Source organism: Parasteatoda tepidariorum, chromosome 2, assembly GCF_043381705.1.
Source record: "Parasteatoda tepidariorum isolate YZ-2023 chromosome 2, CAS_Ptep_4.0, whole genome shotgun sequence".
Lineage (NCBI taxonomy): Eukaryota > Metazoa > Arthropoda > Arachnida > Araneae > Theridiidae > Parasteatoda > Parasteatoda tepidariorum.
In genome coordinates, this window is record NC_092205.1 from 92428182 (window position 1) to 92446901 (window position 18720).

General features: G+C 30.6%; 1 protein-coding gene across 1 annotated transcript in view; it reads left to right on the plus strand.

The window, feature by feature from the left end:
- LOC107453264 (hemocytin) overlaps positions 1-18720 on the plus strand; it is a 158134-nt gene that overhangs the window by 122614 nt on the left and 16800 nt on the right. Inside the window, exons 61-73 of the mRNA XM_071177025.1 lie at positions 883-1102; positions 1950-2030; positions 2158-2280; positions 3146-3405; positions 4063-4274; positions 6028-6272; positions 7890-8072; positions 9090-9325; positions 9529-9715; positions 10422-10766; positions 14668-15039; positions 16643-16747; positions 18384-18682. Coding sequence (XP_071033126.1) covers positions 883-1102; positions 1950-2030; positions 2158-2280; positions 3146-3405; positions 4063-4274; positions 6028-6272; positions 7890-8072; positions 9090-9325; positions 9529-9715; positions 10422-10766; positions 14668-15039; positions 16643-16747; positions 18384-18682 — 2868 coding nt within the window. The remainder of the gene's footprint in view (positions 1-882; positions 1103-1949; positions 2031-2157; positions 2281-3145; positions 3406-4062; positions 4275-6027; positions 6273-7889; positions 8073-9089; positions 9326-9528; positions 9716-10421; positions 10767-14667; positions 15040-16642; positions 16748-18383; positions 18683-18720) is intronic.

Sequence of the window (18720 nt, forward strand, 5' to 3'; positions counted from 1 at the left end):
GCGTTCAGTTGATTTTTTCTTCTTTTTTTTGCCGAATATTTGGTTTTTGACCAAATCACAATTCATTACCACATTCGACCAAATCATATTCGTTGCGGAAATAAAAACGAAGGAAAAATAACTAGGATTTACGATAAAACTGTACCGAAATACCGTATCAAAAAGTGATTATTTAATTGCGCGATTAACAATCACGTGTCGTAATAACATCATAGTTAAATAACGGGATCGTCAAAATCATGTGGAAAAGCATAGAAATAATTGGAAAAAAATATATTTATGCTGAACACGAATAAAGCGTGTGAAATGCATGATTTAAAATTTGCATGTCGTAATAGAATAATTGGAATTTTTCATAATACGTGGGAACGCATAGCAATAACTGCCAAAAAAAATTGTTGAAAAAAAAGAATTGCAAAAAAAAAAGATAAAAAATCACTTAGATTTAAGATGAAATCGTCACAAATAAAGTGCACAAAAAGTGATTATTTAAATTTGCGATCTGAAACTCGCATCGTAATAAAAATTCGGGATTTTCGCAATCACGTAGAAAAGCGGAAATAACTGTTTAAAAAAAATCCTTTATATTTACTATAAAATCGGCTTAAATAAAGCGCGTTAAACGTACGTTTACTAAAGAATCTGTTAAATTGATTCTGTCAAAACGTGATTACTTAAAAGTGCGATTAAAAATTGCCATTTTTTAAATTTTTTTTTTGTGTTTAGAAGCTCTCGCGTTTAGAAGCTCAGCAGTCGAAGGGCCGCATTTCGTTTTTTTTTAATTAAATAGAAGTGATTTTTTTAAAAAAGGAAGAAAATTGTTTTGTTATTGTTTTTGTATTTGTTTGTAAACATACAAAAAATAATATGGCTAACATTTAGAATTGGCAATTTAATGATAATTCCTTTAAAACCAAATCACCAAAGTATGATTTTGTGGTACAGGGTCAGATATCACTGCTTGATGAACATTGCCAATGCCAATGTGAGGGTTGCCCAGAGGGTACAGTGCTTTGTCCAAATGGGGGAGAATGCATCAAAGAAGAACAATGGTGTGATGGAATCATCGATTGCTTGGATGATGAAAGAGACTGTCCAACAAGTAAGTCAGCGCTTTCAATTTGTTATAATTTGAGTTTGCTTATGAGATGATGATTCTCGAGCTTACTTACTAAGAAATGATGAGTCTCACGATTATTTCCTGGAAGAAAGAGAATACTGTCCATGAAGTCAAAGAGAAATCCTGATTAACTTTTGATCTAATAATCGGAATTTCACACTGTAAGATTGTGACACATTTTACACAAGTATGAAAGGAAATATACAGGTGTGAGTTTGCAAGTTGTTTATAATAATTAACTAATAATATTATTAAAGGTAATGAGGATTTCAGGAAAAAAACAGAAATTGGAATAGACAGAATTGAACAGAAAATAAATCTTTAAATTCCATAATATAAGTATTACGTAACATAACATGAGTAATTTAAATGAGTATCAAAGAAAATATACAGGTGTGACATGGAAAGAGTTTGCAAGTTATTTATTAAAAGTAATAAGGATTACAGGAAATTAACAGAAATTGAAATAGACAGAAAATAAATCTTTAAATTCCATAACATAAGTATTACATAACATAACATAAGTAATTTAAATGAGTATCAAAGAATAGATACAGGTGTGATACGTAAAGAGTTTGCAAGTTATTTATTAAAGGTAATAAAGATTGCAGGAAATAAACAGAAATTGGAATAGACAGAATTGGACAGAAAACAAATCTTTAAATTCAAATTAATATTGTATATAAGCATTTTTTCTGCAAAAATATATGTAGAACTTTAAAAAACCAGATTTCAATCTTTTGACAAATGTATTAATTTTTTTTGAAAAACAATTCTTATTTTTGTTTGCTATTTATGTAGTTTTTCTTAGTTCTTTCTTACTTTTTAGCCGCAATTCCTACAACTTCTACGACATTGGCCCCAACCACCACAGAATCACCAATTATCTGTTCTACTGACGGTTTGTCTGGTGAGTTTTTATTTTCATTGTATTGTTCATTGAGAGATATGTCTCTAAATTTATAAGTAATTTAAATTTTCTTCAAATTTCTGTTTGCCTGCTATTGTTTACTTTTTAACATTTCTAAATTTTACAGATACAGATTCTTGCGAAATGTTTGCCAACTTGTTTGATACTTTTGATGGCTTGACCTACCAGTATGAGATATGTGACCATGTCTTGATGCGGGAAAGTAATGCTCATCTTTATGGAGTTACAGGTAAAATTAATACAAGGCTATATTATTATATTATAACCGTCAATGAACAACCGACCGAGTCTTATGGGTTTACGACTGCTAATGTTCAACTCCATAGCTTTGTAATTTTGAACCCAATTCAGAAGACTCCTGGATCGAGTATTGGGAGAAATTTGCCTTCGTGGAGGACTATTTGATGGCACTAACCCGCATTTGCGTTACATGGAGAGGAAGACCACGAGAACTTCCCACGGTTACCCTGACGGCAAGGAGACTTTTTATTGCATAGTAAGATCAAGGGAAATAATCATTNACTGTGGTCGGTGCAAGCTGAATGCGGAGTTCGTATCGACTGGGATTCGAACCCGGTTCACCTCATTGGAAGGCAAACGCTCTATCCCCTGAGCCATCATGGCTCAATACAAGGCTATAATCACAATGATATGCCTTAATTTCTTTTCTATAAATACAAGGTTTTTTAATAAATTCTGCTTTTTATTTATGAGGTTTTTATTAACGCACTTCATATTTGAGATTTGCAATTCAAATTAGCATTAACTAGAGCAGCGGCTCTCACGTGGTATTCCGCAAAACCTTAAGGTTCCATAAAAGGATCATAGGGGTTCCGACTGTAAGGACATTTTTTTGAGAAGCAGTGATTTTTTAAACATTTAATTGCATTCTTTTTATTCAATTAATAATCCATAACTTAGTTAATATTTCAGTTATTTTTCTGAAATTAAGTTAAATGGCAATGTAAAAAAAAAGGAAAAATTTATCAATAAAAAAAAAGTTACTTTATGTCCGTTTCTATAAAAAAAATGCATCTACAATCAATCTTCTCAATTGATGCAGATTTCAAAACTAATTGTGTCGAATTTTTCAGTTCACAAGACTTGTTCACCTGAGGGTTTCTGCCAAAAGTACCTTGTTATAGATGTTGATGAGATGACTTTAAAACTGGGACCAGGAGTGAATGACGTAACAGTGCACGACCAAAAAATTCCTGTCAGCAACCTGTGGCTAGTGTCACAAAGGTTTCAGCAAGACTTCTCTCTTGAGAAAAAAGGAAATTCTCTGATTTTCATTTCTAAGAAGTATCATTTTAGTGTCACATGGGATTCTTCTCAGAATGCAAAAATCACTGTAAGTTGGATCTTTCCCTCTATCCTCAATATTTCTCATTTCTCATGTTATTACATATATTTATGCAATGCTCATGAATTTATCTGTGAATTATTTATAAATTTTTAACAAAATATTGAAGTGAAAATAGGTGGAATAGGATTTTTCTGGCTTAAGCACACTCGTAAAAATTTTTGTATCTGAATTTCGGTAATTGCAGTGTTCCTTCCTCGTGGTCAGTTGGCAACCAAAGTATCACTTCGTGCCTCCGTAGTGTGGGAACACTTTGGAAACTTCTTTTCAACATGGTGTAAAATTGCCGACTTATCACCGAATTGTAACTCATCACTTTTGTGTAGTTTATGAATATACATTGAATATTTTTTCATTCAACATTTTTACTACATGTGTAGCGTATGTTTTAATGATGTGTGATAAGATGCAGAACTTTATTCTATCCGGCCTACATTATGCCACATAGTTATAGAGAATACTGTATTCACTTAGTGAAATCAGATATTTCTTTTCTGTTTCTAGATGCTGGAGATCTTGACTGCTTGTATAACTTTTTGAGTGTCTGATTTTATTATTTAATTTTTACAAACTCCGTAACAATTTTCAAAGGAACATTTCTCTGTCTCTCTCTTGCATTTTATAAACATTTTATGTCTTTTTAAGGTTTCTAAATGCTTAGCTTATCAAGTGTTGGGCTTATGTGGTTTTTATAACCATGATCCTTCTGATGATCTGATGCTTCCTATCAGAAAGTTGGCAATCAGCAACGAAGACTTTGGAAACAGTTGGGGCATTGGTCCCCCTGACAGATGCACCCCACCTTCCTGCCCCCTTCCATTCATGAAGACTGCAATTACATTTTGTAACCTTTTAAGGTAAGTTCTGACGACTCGAACAAAATTTCGGGCTTATTTTTAATGGCTTCCTGTTAAATACAAAAATCTACGTTTTCAAAAAAAATTTTCTTTCTTTTTCTTTTGTTTCATTTTAATTTTTTTTGGTAGGAGAAAAAGTGTGACCATAATAGAATAGGGAAAAATCAGGGATTTCTATCAATCTGGAAATTTCACTGAATTATCACAAATGTCAAAGAAATTGAATCGATTTAAGTTCTAAAAGTTTGATATTTTAATTTTATAACCGTCGTTGAACAGTCAACCCAATTTTTTTGGCTTTACGACTACTAATGTTAAACTCCGTAGCCTTGTAATGTTGAACCTAATTCAAAAGACAAGGGAACTTCTAGATAACGTATTAGGAGAAATTTTACCTTCATCGAGGACTTTTTGATGGAACTAACCAGTTATTTACGTTACATGGAGAGGAAAACCTCCCACACTTAGCCCGACAGCAAGGGGACTCTAACCCATCTACCACTGAGGATATTTTTACGTCAGCACTGCAGTCAGTGCATGTCGGATGCAGAATTCGTAACATTTGTGGAAAACCCCTTATCATTTAGAGTTTCATTTGAAAAATGCGAAAACTACTTAGGAAATTGTTAGAAACTTTTTAAATTTTAAAATATTCAAATCAGACTTTTTTCAATAATTGCCAAATACAATTCACTTCAAAATAAATTTTTTCCGCACATTCGCAATATAAAAATTAATTATGTATATATTGCACAGTTTTCGACAAATTTTAAAGCAAAAATTTTGTTATTTTAAACCGCCCTAAAAAATTTTTTTCATTTTATTGAGTATTTTTAATGTTATAACAAAAAAGCATAAGACAAAAAAATTAAGTTTTTTATAAAAATATTCATATCTCTATAAATAATTAAGCTAGACTAACGAAACTTTGTGCATTTTTTGTCATAGGGTGTTTAAAAATGCTATTTTTTGGTTGTAATTTTTTGTTGATCCCTCAAACCTCTAAAACGCTTTAAATTTCTTTGGTAAGTATTAGAAATCCCATGATCTTAACACTTCTGAAGTTATTAAATTATTCTTGAAATATTTCTTGAGAAATATTTAAAAAAAATATTAGTATATAAGTGTTTCCAATATTTTGTCCACCCCTTGTACTTTTGCATACCAGGGTAGAAAAACTTGAATTGAAAAAAAAAACTGATTTAAAAACAAAACTTTGAATAAATAACCCTAAATAAAATACTTGAGCCTGTAGAGGATTGCAGTTTACAAAAATTGATGTTATTTTCTCTTTCAGTGAGTAAGTTTGAGTATCATTTTATTCTTGTCAGATTGCTCAGAATGAAACAGGTTCTAACGTATATTTTTTCCAAAAAACTGAAAATTTTGTTCGGAAAAATCCTTTTGACCCCTTAGAAATTTGCCACACTTATGAAATATTTTTTTTAATCCAAGTTTTGTATATTTTTGAGATATCTTTAGTGTGATGTAAGAAATATATTGTTAATTTGTTCGAAATAAAATTTTGTCTATTTATCTAGATTATCAGCTAAAAATTTCGAATTTTAGATGGTTATGAACATTTGCTGTTTCATAACAGAATCTGTTTCTGTAAAATGTTGGTTACTTTTGCATATTAAAAGAAATGGCATATTTGTTTTCTTTTTTTGCATATGAAACACTTGAGTCATTAGAATTTCTTTCAAACACTTTATTGTATTTGTTTTTGTCTTAATATTTGTCATTTTCACAGGGAAGAGCCATTTAATTCTTCCTGTTCAGACTATGTCAAGATTGAGAACCGTATTGAAGCTTGCACTGTATTCATGTGTGACTGCTTGCAAACAACATCTCTGGATGCTAGAAGCAAAGACGTCTTCTACGACATCTATGAGGAGAGCGGTTCCTGCAAATGCCTGGCTTATGAAAGTTTTGTTGAAGCCTGTGAAACATCAAAACAGGAACCAGTGCGTGATTGGAGACTCAAATTCGGATGCAGTAAATTTTCTTTTTCATTATCTATTTTACCTATATTGTATGAACATTTTTTATCTTGATTTGACGGTTTTTTTTTCTTTTTTAATTACTGTACATCTTTGTAAAACTACTTTTCTAACCTCCACAATTTTAAGAAAATCAGGAGGTCGACAACGTAACAGAAACACTCCCTCAAAAACTATTTTTAATATATCATATACAATTAATTTTGCATTCTCTCTCTTTACAAAATTTTTTTTTGGAACAGTCCTTTAAATTACGTTCTGTAAAAATTTAAGAATGCGAAAAAATAGGATATTTTATTCAAGAGTATTTTAAAAAATGAACAAATGAATGAGTGGTGACAATACAATAAAAAGGATAGTGCTTTTTAGACCCACTAGAACAAGAACGTAGGACGGCCGTTGCTGAGATGAGCTGACTCGGTGGAGTCTGATTTTCTTGCAATTAATGAAAAGAATTGGAGATCAAAGATAAATCGGAAGTCGTTGGGGGGAAGACATTGGCCCTCATTGGGTTGTCTGGCCAACTATGATGATGATGATTTTTAAAAAAAATGTAATGCAATGAAAACTTTAAAATTCTGTAAATCTACAAATTTAAAGATTCCAGAACAACATCTGTGTCACATTAAATGAAGTTAAATGTCTTCCTATAAATCTCAACCTGTTGCTGCTATTTTCAAATCTTCTTCTTCCAGCATTCTGTTAAATACAGCTAAGCTATTTTCCCTTTATTTTTCTAAAAATTCAAAGAGAGTATCCATCTTACTCTCCAGATAAAGGTTTTCTGCCAATAATCTATTTCTACATAATTTTTTTATTTTTCATGATTCTCAGCCAATATTTTAGGCATCCTGTATGTTGCAAATCTCAATAACGACTGATTCTTAATCTCCGAGATCACATAAAATGTTTAGCCGACAAACGTACATGCCATTAAAAATGCGACCTTGACCTAGGACAGCGAGGAAATGTTGACCACGTTTGCGGAAGATTGCTTCACCCTTTCTTCCCACCAGACTTTGCAAGCAACTGCACTTTTGTTGAATTCAGTTACTGGGATTATTTAATCCCCACCCATTGTTCATTTATGGTATAACATTAATTCTCTACCCTAAACATCAGAAAAACTAATTTTTAGAAAGAAAAATCTTCTAAATTGTGTTGTTGGGAAGTGGACACTTTTTTGATACTCGTTGGCAGGGGCAAACTACAGGGGCGCTTTCTCTAGCCTGGGCATATTATCTGTATTTTACAGTAGGAAAGGGCATGCAGAAAAAAATTCCAGAAACATCGACTACAGTAACTGTTTTTTTAATCTCAAGAGATTTAAGAAAAAATTGCACTTGAAATATTTTTAAAACATATTTTTAAACGTTATATTTAGCTATTTATTTACAAAATAAACGCACATAAAATAAAGCTTTGAGATTATATCAAATAGAATAGCCATAAAACTCATTTTCTCTAGGTCCACATCTGCGTAATATTTCTATTAACTGCATGTTGTCATTGTAACATCTTCAGTAAAGTTTTAAAAGTATTTATGATATAATATTTGGCATGACTTTCAGAGAAATTTCTTATATTTATGGGTTCATTAAAATGTTTTCAGCGCCAGAATGTCCTCCAGGTTTGGAATGGAAGGAATGTGGTGAGGGCTGCCAGCTTACATGTGATAATTACCGTGTCAAAGACGAGATATGCAAAAGTGGTGGTTGCGCGCCTGGATGCTATTGCCCCGATGGAACTGTCCTCCACCACAATCGTTGCGTTGCTCCAAAAATGTGTCAGGATTGTAAGTATCTGTGTCAATTTTGCTTCTCTTCTATAATTGATCCACATGTATGGGATACAGTGGGTTCCAGTCCCCTCTCCCCCCAAATCGAAAGGAAAATTAAGTTTTTTTTCTCCTATTTTATTTTCTAATTTACTAAAAAAATTTCAAAAATTTTATGTTCTGTAAAATTACACTTACTCTAACTTTCTGGGACAGAATCTGGCAAAAAAAAAGGCACGTTTATTCTCAGAAAGTACGTTTTTGTGTCTGATTTTGTTATATCCATTATTATCTGATTTACTTTGATAATTCGAGTAAATATTTTTAGTCTTATGGGTATTGCACTTGGTTTGCAACCTTGGTTTGCACAAAAAATCCTGGTTTGCAAGAAAGCGGCACATTTTTTTGAAAAAGTCAGACTGACTGGCTTTTCTTAAAAAGCTCTGCTTTTTTATTTAAAAAAAATAGGTGCTGCATAGTCATTTGATGTCAGCTCAATTGACTATATCAATGCAGGTCTGTTTTCCTCCAATGCTTTTGTGAACAACACCTAGCATTAAATGAAGACATTTCCACCCATGGATTACTATCAAAACTGAATCCTTGTTGTGTTCCTACCTCCTCTTAAAGTTTGTCCCAATAATCCTCAGACCATTTAAATTTTGTCTAATTTTATATGGGATATCATACCCTAGTTCAACCCTGTTTCAGTTTGTGTACCATCGAAGAGGTATTTAATGATTTGTAAGCATTCATAAAATTTCTAACGATTCTGAAAGTTATGGAGAAACGCTTTTATTTCTTAAAAGATTATGAAATATGAGTTCTAATAAATGTTTCAGCACTCATTAAAAATTTGATCTTTTGGGTGGATCTTTTTTATTTCTTATTAACTTAACCATACTAATCATTTAGTTAAACCAGTTTCTAGAATCTCAAGGTTGTCTGTCCTCTTCCTATGTGTTAAAAATCTGTGTTCCTAAATTTTTTTGCTGTTCGCTCTAAAGTATATACTGTTCTGGTTTTTCTTAATAGGCGTATGTAGAGGTCATGGGGATCCTAATTTTATCACTTTTGATGGTCAGTATTACGCTTTCCAAGGGACTTGCACCTATGTTTTAGTTCAACATCTCAATGATCCTGATCCAAAGCTAAACTTCCGAGTTTTAGTGACAAATGTTGAATGTCCCGAAGAGCCTCACACTTCGTGTGCAGAAGGACTAAGAATTGAGTGGAATGGCCATGTCGTTGAAAAGTTCAAAAACAAACCTGTGAGTAGCTATTTTTAGTTGACATGTAAATTGTTTGCATTTTATAAAGAAATAAAAATTGTTTTACATTCTTTGAAAACTATTATCAAAAATGTGCATTTGTTACATAGCAGAGGTTTTATTGATATCGTTGAAAAATCAATTTTGTCCCCTTCACTACTAATTTATTGAAATTTGTTAACCCTACATTAATAACTTTTCAGGTTTACCTTGATGATATGGAGGCATCTAATGGAGGTGATGACATACACATAACATATGTTCCTGGAAAAAGCACAGTTATTCACATCAAGCACATCAATTTAGCTGTTCGCTATTTCGACCAAATGTATGGTTTCAACATAGAGCTGCCTGCTTTCTACTACTTTAACAAAACAGAAGGATTATGCGGTATGCTTAGTTACTTTCTTAGTTATCTGTTGGAATACACAATCCTTTTGATCTTTCTTGTTGTGTTTATTAGCCAGTATTATGACTGGCTTTTAACTAGCAATTTGGCTAATCTTCCAGACAAAACAGAAGCCAAATGAAAAAAAAAAAAAAATTAAGAAAAATTAATTCTTTTTCTCCCACTCTTAGTTATTAATCTGAAGAAAAAAAAATTGTTCGTTTTTAATGTGTGTGTTTTATATTTGAGAGCTAATTTTTTATGGACCCTGCATTTTGGCGAGTACAATCAGTCTTTTTACCTCCAAATGAGTCATTTTGTTGAGATTTTGTACAATGGCAATCATTGGCAAGCACCCTTGTATTAGATTTTGATTACAACATCTCTTTCGTAACATACTGTTAAGTGGGGATACTTAAAGCCACTTTTTTGTGTTTTTACTTACATATTATTTATTGAAAATTATAATAAATGGACTTTCAACATCTAAATTTGAGTTTTAACCAATTAACAAAGCATAAGAAAGCAAACAGTACAACTTTTTTTTGAAAATATTTCCCCTTTTTTTACTATTTTCAAAATTTTGGTACAAATTTGATTATTTGGACCATTTACTTGTTTTAATTATTCAAATTGAATAGCAATTCTCATGTATACACTGATTTTAAACTGAAACTGTGATGTGTTATGTTCAACCATTTCTTGAAGGTTTGTGCAACTTTGAACAATCTGATGATCTGTACCACAGAGATGGTTTTGTGACAGATGACATTGATGACTTTGCTTATAGTTGGCTGGTGGAACACGAGCACCGTAAAAACTGTGAATTACCTCGGGTACCGGTGCCAGAGCCACCACCCGGCATTTGTAATTTTACAATCAGCCCTTGTGAAATCTTCTTGAATCCAACGATGTATTCCAAGTCCTGTCAAAACGACGTCACTTACAGTCATAAGCCAGAGGCTTCCATGTGCAGATCTAAATTTCAGTATGCTCAACAGTGTTGTGAAAGAGGTGTTTCATTAGTTGAATGGCTCAAACTAAGTGGATGCGGTAAGTTTTTTACTCTGTCTATCTCTCTACACATTAACCTTGTTTATAAAGTTAGGGTTGCCACTCCACAGGGAAACCTGGAAAATGCAGGGAAACCTGGAAAATACAGGGAAATGAAAATCCTGGAAAATACAGGGAATTTAAAAATCACCTAAAAGAACAGGAATAATACGGGGAAATTTGAGTTTTTCCTTACAAACTCAGAAAGTACAGAGAATTTTATTTCTTATTTTTGTCTTTTAAAAGTGGTGTTCCTCTCTTTTGCGTTTTATTTCAGTTTTCTTTATGAATTTTTATGTACTATAACTAGTTTTGTTTTTTATCTCTTTGTTATTATTATTTTTTCAATTCCGATATCTTTTTTTTGTTAAGACATAGCATTCCCCCCCCCCCNTAAACTTAAAAATTGAGATTTTCAACTCTCAAGCATCTTGAGTTTGCCGATTCCCATGCATTCCATCGAATCAAGCGCTTACTCGTTTTATTTCTTGTTTAAATATCACTATCTTTAAATGAGTTTCAACTTTTGATGTTAATTTATTTGAATCATTTTGTTTGATTGATGTTGCGATATATGTTAGTATAACCCCATTATGTTTGATTCTCAATTCATTTTAATTTAATTATTTATTTAGCCTTATTTAACACATTGTTTCTCCCTTCTCATGGTTGCCACTCTACAGAGAGAACAGGGAATTCAAAAATTACCGAAAATTACAGGGAGTTTTGAGTTTTTTCCTTACAAACTGGGAAAATAAATTTAATTTTGTTTCTTATTTTCGTATTTTAAAAAGTGGTAACCACTCTAAGTGCAATCTATGGGATATTTAAGGATGATATTTCAGCTATATTAAATTATTTCATTTACTATAGCATTATTTGTTTCAAGTATGTTAAGCTGTTAAAAGTGAAATTAAAACTCATATAGCTAGATTAATATAGGTCACTCAAGAGCACAGTGATTGTGTCTTTCCTCTTAATATAGTGTGTATATATACAGGAAAAACATGGGAATTTTTTTTCCAGATTTGAGTGGCAACCTTAAAGTGTCTATGAATGTAGAAAATCTTTTTTTCTCTTCTTTTTTTACATGATGGTTAAACTTAGCACTTTATTTCAATCACCACCTGCTTGCACAGTGTTATTATTGAACCTAGAACTGATTTCAAAACTATTCATCTAAACAATTTCATATTTGGTCATTATCTCTGAGGTGCCCTAATGTAATGGTTCCCAGAAAGAGTTCTGTGGAACTCAAGGGTTTCATGAGAATGTCACAAGCGTTCCAAGTATTAAGTTTTTTTTTAACCTATAATGAGTTTTGGAACCTGCTGTTAATAATATTATAAAATTAATAATCGCTGAATTATTTAATGCATATTTCAACTATTTTTATGAAATTACTGGGTTAAAATGTGAAAAAAAAGTAGTAAGATTGTTTGTAAGGAAAAAACATCTTTTATAAAAAATTGTTTTATGTTTTTATATTTATATCTTAAATTGAAAAAAAAATTCAACATTAAAGAAAAGTGTTTCTCTAATTATTTTCAACATTTAAATTTTTTTGTATTTTTTTTTTACAAAATTTATAATTTAGGATATTTATTTTTAACTTATGCATACATTAAAAATACAAATTCAGAAATGAACTATGTCACACTAGACCTGTGAATTGAATTTTTGGCGTAAAAACTAAAACAATTATCAATAAAATTATTTAATTATTTGAAAATAATTAGCAATTTTTTATTGATTAATTTGTTGCTAATGAATGTTAAAGTACAGGCTTTGCAAGGAGATCATCCGCTGCCTTAGTGATAATGTTTTTTTTATAGTTTTAATAATATTCAGTTTTATAACCTTGATATTGCAAAAGAACATTTAAAATTTATTTTATCATCATAGCCGTATCTGGCTTTTCTGTGATTAAACTACAATTAACCAATAATCAATATTATTAACTATGTTTTTGTTTTCAAACAATTTAACTGTATTAAACTACTTTTTAAGATTTTTCAAATAGTTAATGATGAGTGATAATTATATATGGTGCTTTTAACTCTATGTTGACACACATAATGTGTTCTCAATACATTGTATTTAAATTTTCTTCAAACCAGATGTGTATCTGAAAATGTATATCATCATTGAAATACTTTTGAGTTTCTTTTGNGTAGATGTTCATAATTGCTTTTAAAGCTTCTTGTTTAAGACCAGTACGTATTGTGTTTTTTTGTAAGTTTATTGCTACAAAGCCCCTTTCAACCGCTGCAGTACTCCCAGACAGAGAAAACATCAATATATGCGCAGTATGTTGCTGTATTGTGGGTCATTTTGCTGCCTTGTAACTTACAAGACTCTTGTAAGATAACAAAAATTTAAAATGTATCACGAACATTAACGAGAAAATGGCCGTCCGCGCGGACGTCGGATTAGAGAAATTCGTTGTCCGCGGAGAATTTTTGACCGTCGAGGACGGGCTGTTTTTCGAGCCCTGTGTCAATGAATTTTAAAAATCTTTTTTACCGTCGTTTTTTACATGATGGTTAAACTTAGCACTTTATTTTAATCACCACCTGCTTGCACAGTGTTATTGTTGAACCTAGAACTGATTTCAAAACTATTTATCTAAACAATTTGATTTGTGGTCATTCTCTCTGATGTGCCCTTATGTAATGGTTCCCAAAAAGTATTCTGTAGAACTCAAGGGTTTCATGGAAATTTCACAAGTGTTCCAGGTATTAAGGTTTTTTTTAACCGATAGTGAGTTTTAAAATCTGCCGTTATAATATTTACCAACTAATAATCACTGGATTATTTAATGCATATTTCAACTATTTTTATGAAATTACTAGGTTAAAATGTCAGTGAAAAAGAAGTTGTAAGATTAAAAGGAAGAAAAAAAATCTTTTTAACAACTATATCTTGAACAAATTAGGAACAAAAGAAAATACTTTTATAAAAAATTGTTTTATGTTTTGACATTTAACTCTTAAGTTTAAAAAAATCAACAATAAAGAAAAAGTGTTTCTCTAAAAATTTTAAATGTTTATAACAATTTTTTTTTAAATTTTTACAAAATTTATAATTCAGGGTATTTGTTTTTAACTTATGCATACATTAAGAATACAAATTCAGAAATTAACTATGTCACTCTAGACTGTGAATTGAATTGTTTGACATAAAAACTAAAATAATTAGCAATTTTTTATTGATTAATTTGTTTCTAATGAATGTTAAAATAGGTGTTTTGCAAAGAGATCATCCGTTGCCCTAATGATATTATTTTTTATAGCTTTAATAATGTTCAGTTTTGTAACCTTGATATTGCAAAAGAAAGTTTAAAATTCATTTTACCAGCAAAGCCATATCTAGCTTTTCTGTGATTAAACTACAATTTACCAATCATCAATATTATTAACTATGTTTTTGTTTTCAAACAATTTAACTGTATTAAACTACTTTTTAAGATTTTTCAAATAGTTAATGATGAGTGATAATTATATATGGTGCTTTTAACTCTATGTTGACACACATAATGTGTTCTCAATACATTGTATTTAAATTTTCTTCAAACCAGATGTGTATCTGAAAATGTATATCATCATTGAAATACTTTTGAGTTTCTTTTGTAAATGTTTGAATTTTATTTTTTTAAATACATTTTTATTTTTATTAAAATAATAAAAAACATATGCCCGCATTTCTTTTTATATCCGTGCATATTCATGTGTGTTTTTCTTCTTTAAAAATTTTAAACAAATTTCCAACAGAAGTGTGCTTGAAAATGCATATTCCACATCATCAAAGTATTTTTGCTTTCTATTCTTTTTAAGTTCATTCAGTAAGTGTTTGAATTTTACTCTTCTAAATACATATTTCTTTTTTAAAAAAAAAATAGAAAACACGTGTCCAGAGGAAGGTATGACTTACGAGTGTACTTCAGCTTGTCCAAAGACATGTGACAACTACAAAAATTATCATCCGGACGATTGCGATCTACTTCCGTTATACACTTGCAAATGTCCAGAAGAACAAGTTTATCAGTTAGGAAAGTGTGTCGATTCCATCACCTGTGAAACCTGTGACACTTTCGGGCACGTCGTCGGAGACGTTTGGAGTTTAGGTCCATGTGAAATGTGCGAATGTATGGCAGACCTCACCACAAAGTGTACTGTTATTCAATGTCCTGAGCCCCCCATCTGTTCCGCAAAAGAGACACTAAACAAGGTGCAGCATAATGACACCACATGTTGTGACACATATCAATGTAGTAAGTGTTTCTATAATACTTTTCATCATTTTGTATTACTGTTTTTTAGAACCTCTAAGAATTGTATTAGTATTATGTAATAAGTACCTGATATTTATTGTAACTTTTTCAAAAATTTATTTAATGTCAGTGTATAAATACTTATTCCATAATCATCACCCTTAATATGATTAAATATTCTTAAATTGTCAAAAAATTAAAACTTGAAGACTCAAATGAAGGGTCTTGTAAACAAAATGCAAAAGAAACTGGATATCATTCTATATTGATAAGTAGGTTACTGTCGTTGTATCTGAAAGTGTTTGACAAACATGCTTCTCATTGCCATAGCTCAAAAACTATTAATTGAAACAATATAAAATGTTGCAAATTTTTTAGAAAAATGTTTAAAGACTGTTTGGTTATCAAAATGTTATTGGTGCAGTCATTGATTGTTGAGTTATTTTAAGAAAATTCCAAGTTTTTTTCTTCACTGCTTCTGTTTTAATTAGTTTAGTGAAAACTATTAACAAATGATTTTTTTCCCCAAGTACTCATTTGTTTAAAAAATTTCAACACGTCCCACACTATTTAAATTTTGAATTAGTTATGAAGTTATTAGTTTCTATTAGCAGTTTTTATGGATTTTTTGCTTTAAAGGAAAAATTATTCTTAGTAAAATTATTAAAATTCTAAGTAAAAAATATTTTTTAACCATGTACTTTTATGAGTGAAAGTATAAAAATCTTTGCCCTTTTGAAGAAATTAACATTAGTTTTTAAATTTTAAAATCTCAGAGTAAACTTGTAAGGTCAAAAATAATGCATATTTTTTTCCATCTTTTGGACACAACCTGATGTTCTCCTTCTATTAAAAAAATTATTTGGGATTATTTTTATCACTGGTCTTGATCTTAATATTTATGTAAATTAATGCCTTGAGTTCTTTATCTGCTAACTGCACGAGAGCTTCCTTTCCTCATCTGTAAAGTGTGTGTAATGTCAGACTATCCTTTGTTCCTCTATTTCAGTTTCTGTTTTGGTATTTTTGATTCGAATTTTAATTTTTTACTCTGAACTTATGCAATTTTTTAAATTCATTCTCTTTCTAGTTACATTAAATAATCACTAAAAAAATAGCAAAACAAATTAATGAAAAAGAAATCAAAATAACACCAAATTGGTTTATAAACCAATTTATTTTTAAGTATAATAATTTTCTTTTAATTTTTTTTATCTTTATATTATTCTTTTAAATTTTTTTTTATCGTTATAATTTTTTTAATCGTTTAACGGTATCCAGTGACTAAGTACTGACAGAAGTATCTCAAACGTGTACATACGTATATTAGTTATAAATAAACGCACACAAACATACATATACGTGTGATGTGCATGTATGTATATGTATGTGTATATATGAAGAAATTGCATTTTTTGTTACACGAAGGATCTTTGATATCCCACTGTAAGTGTTTGATATTAATAAACATAAGTAGAGCATTCCGGTTTATAATGCTTTCATTACTTTAAAGATAATTTTTACTTCTATATCCAAAAACCTGCTGGTCTAAAAGATTTTCACGTATCAAAATAGTAATGTCTGAATATTTCTCTGTTTTAAGTCGAAATAGCAGAACTCAAGTGTCCAGATATTCATCCCCTGGAGTGCAGAGAGGGAGAATCAAACATCGTGGAACATATAGATGGATGCCCTTCGTATCTATGCAGTAAGTAATCCTATATTCAGATCTCAAAATATCTTTCAAATATAATTTTGCTGTAAATAAACTGACTGCCCAGATTGTAATTAAGATACCCTCTATATTTCATCCTATTTTGACCTGGAATTTATTTTCCTTTTACAGGTCTATCACCAGTAAAAAACATTTTAAAATTTTCATCGCCCTGAATGCCCAGGGATCATAATTATTGAAATTTAATTTAACTTTTTTTATTAACAAGGTGGGAATAGTAACCACTTATTGATACCTGTAATTTCTTGTATTGGAACAGTACTATGAAAACTTTCAATACATTGATCTCAAACTATTCTGAATTGTACAGTGTTCCATTAATAAGATTATGGAAAACTGTTAAACACTCTGTTCTAAATAAAGTAACGCTGAGATAAATAAAAATATTTTTATTAATTTCAGCAATAATAATTACTTATTGTGATAATATTAACTTTTGCAATAAAATGTGCCTTTATTATACTTAAGTAGAGCAAGTTACACTTTTTTACCCTTTTAAAAAGTCTTTTATCGCAATTTTTTTTCAAGACTTACTAACTAGGAGATCTGAAATAGCTATACCCGTGATAACAATAATCTGTACATATTTGTCTGAAAAAAGGTATTTAAAGTACAAAAACAAAACATACAATAAACTTGTACTATTAATTTAAATGGTGTATCATCATCTGTGTGTCCTTTACAAATTTTATTTTTTGCTGTAAAAAATGTCATTTCATTCATTGAAAATAAAATTTAAAAAATGTATAAATAATAACTATCTAGTGATTAGAATTCAATAAGAAACATTAAATCAATATTTGAAAAAACTGTCAAATTTTAAAATTCTCTATGCAATTCCAAATTTTCAATATTTTGAACTAAGAAATCGAATGTGTGTGAACATATAATTTCCTTAACGTTCAAAATTGATAAAACTAAGTTTTCTCCTCTAAATATCAATCTAGTATAGTCATGGTGTGTAGCGTTTTAAAAAGTATTTAAAAGTGATTTTTTTATTTGATGTTTTTAAAAAGTGCTTAATTTTCCCTTTTCGAAAATGGGATTTTTTTTTTTACTATGTCGATTTTCGCTACGTATTATGCAAAAGCGTGCTTTTCACATTGTTCTATTCAACGTTTTCACAATTCATTCAATCACAATCTATTCCGGAGTACTTGCGGTCCATAGCGTATGAATATGCAAATCATTTTACTCAATGAAATACTTTCGACTCCCCATGCCTACGCCTACTGAGCTGTGAAAGCGTATGAAAGTTTGGTGAGATTATTGCAGTCTCATTTGCAACTCTGAGGCATTTTGCTATTCTCAATTTCAGGCTTCATTTACCACCGTCTGATAGAATGATAAATTTCTCTATCGTTTTATAATGGCTAATATAGATCAAGAAAAGAGTTCTTTGTCAGAAACTAGTTATTTTATCATGATCATGTAGAGTCTTTGAAAATTATTTTGCATTTTGTTAATGTTTATAGTGCTTAAAAATATTTTTTGAGTGCTTAAAAGGTGCTTATTTTTTATTGGAAGATTTGGCTACGCACCCTGATAGCTTTATTAAATATTTTAATTTTACTATTATACGATTTATTTTCATTAAATATTTTGATAGAATGCATGCCAGAGTTGTGTCCACCATTGCTTGGACCTTTGCTGGAAGAAGGTGAAGATCTCACCATCGAGACTGAGGACTGCTGCCCGCGTTATGTAACCAAATGTTATACAGAGCTCTGTCGTGCACCACCTGCCTGTGGACCTGGTTTCAAACTTTCCAAGTACCAGGGAAAATGCTGTGAAAAATACACCTGCGTCCCGAGAAACGATGTTTGTGTATATCAACACAAATACGATGTCATAAATGGTACACAGATTGAACTTCTCCCAGAACAGCTCTACGATATGGAATATCAGGTATTAAACACCTGTTCTATTTCAGATAAAGGCAGGGA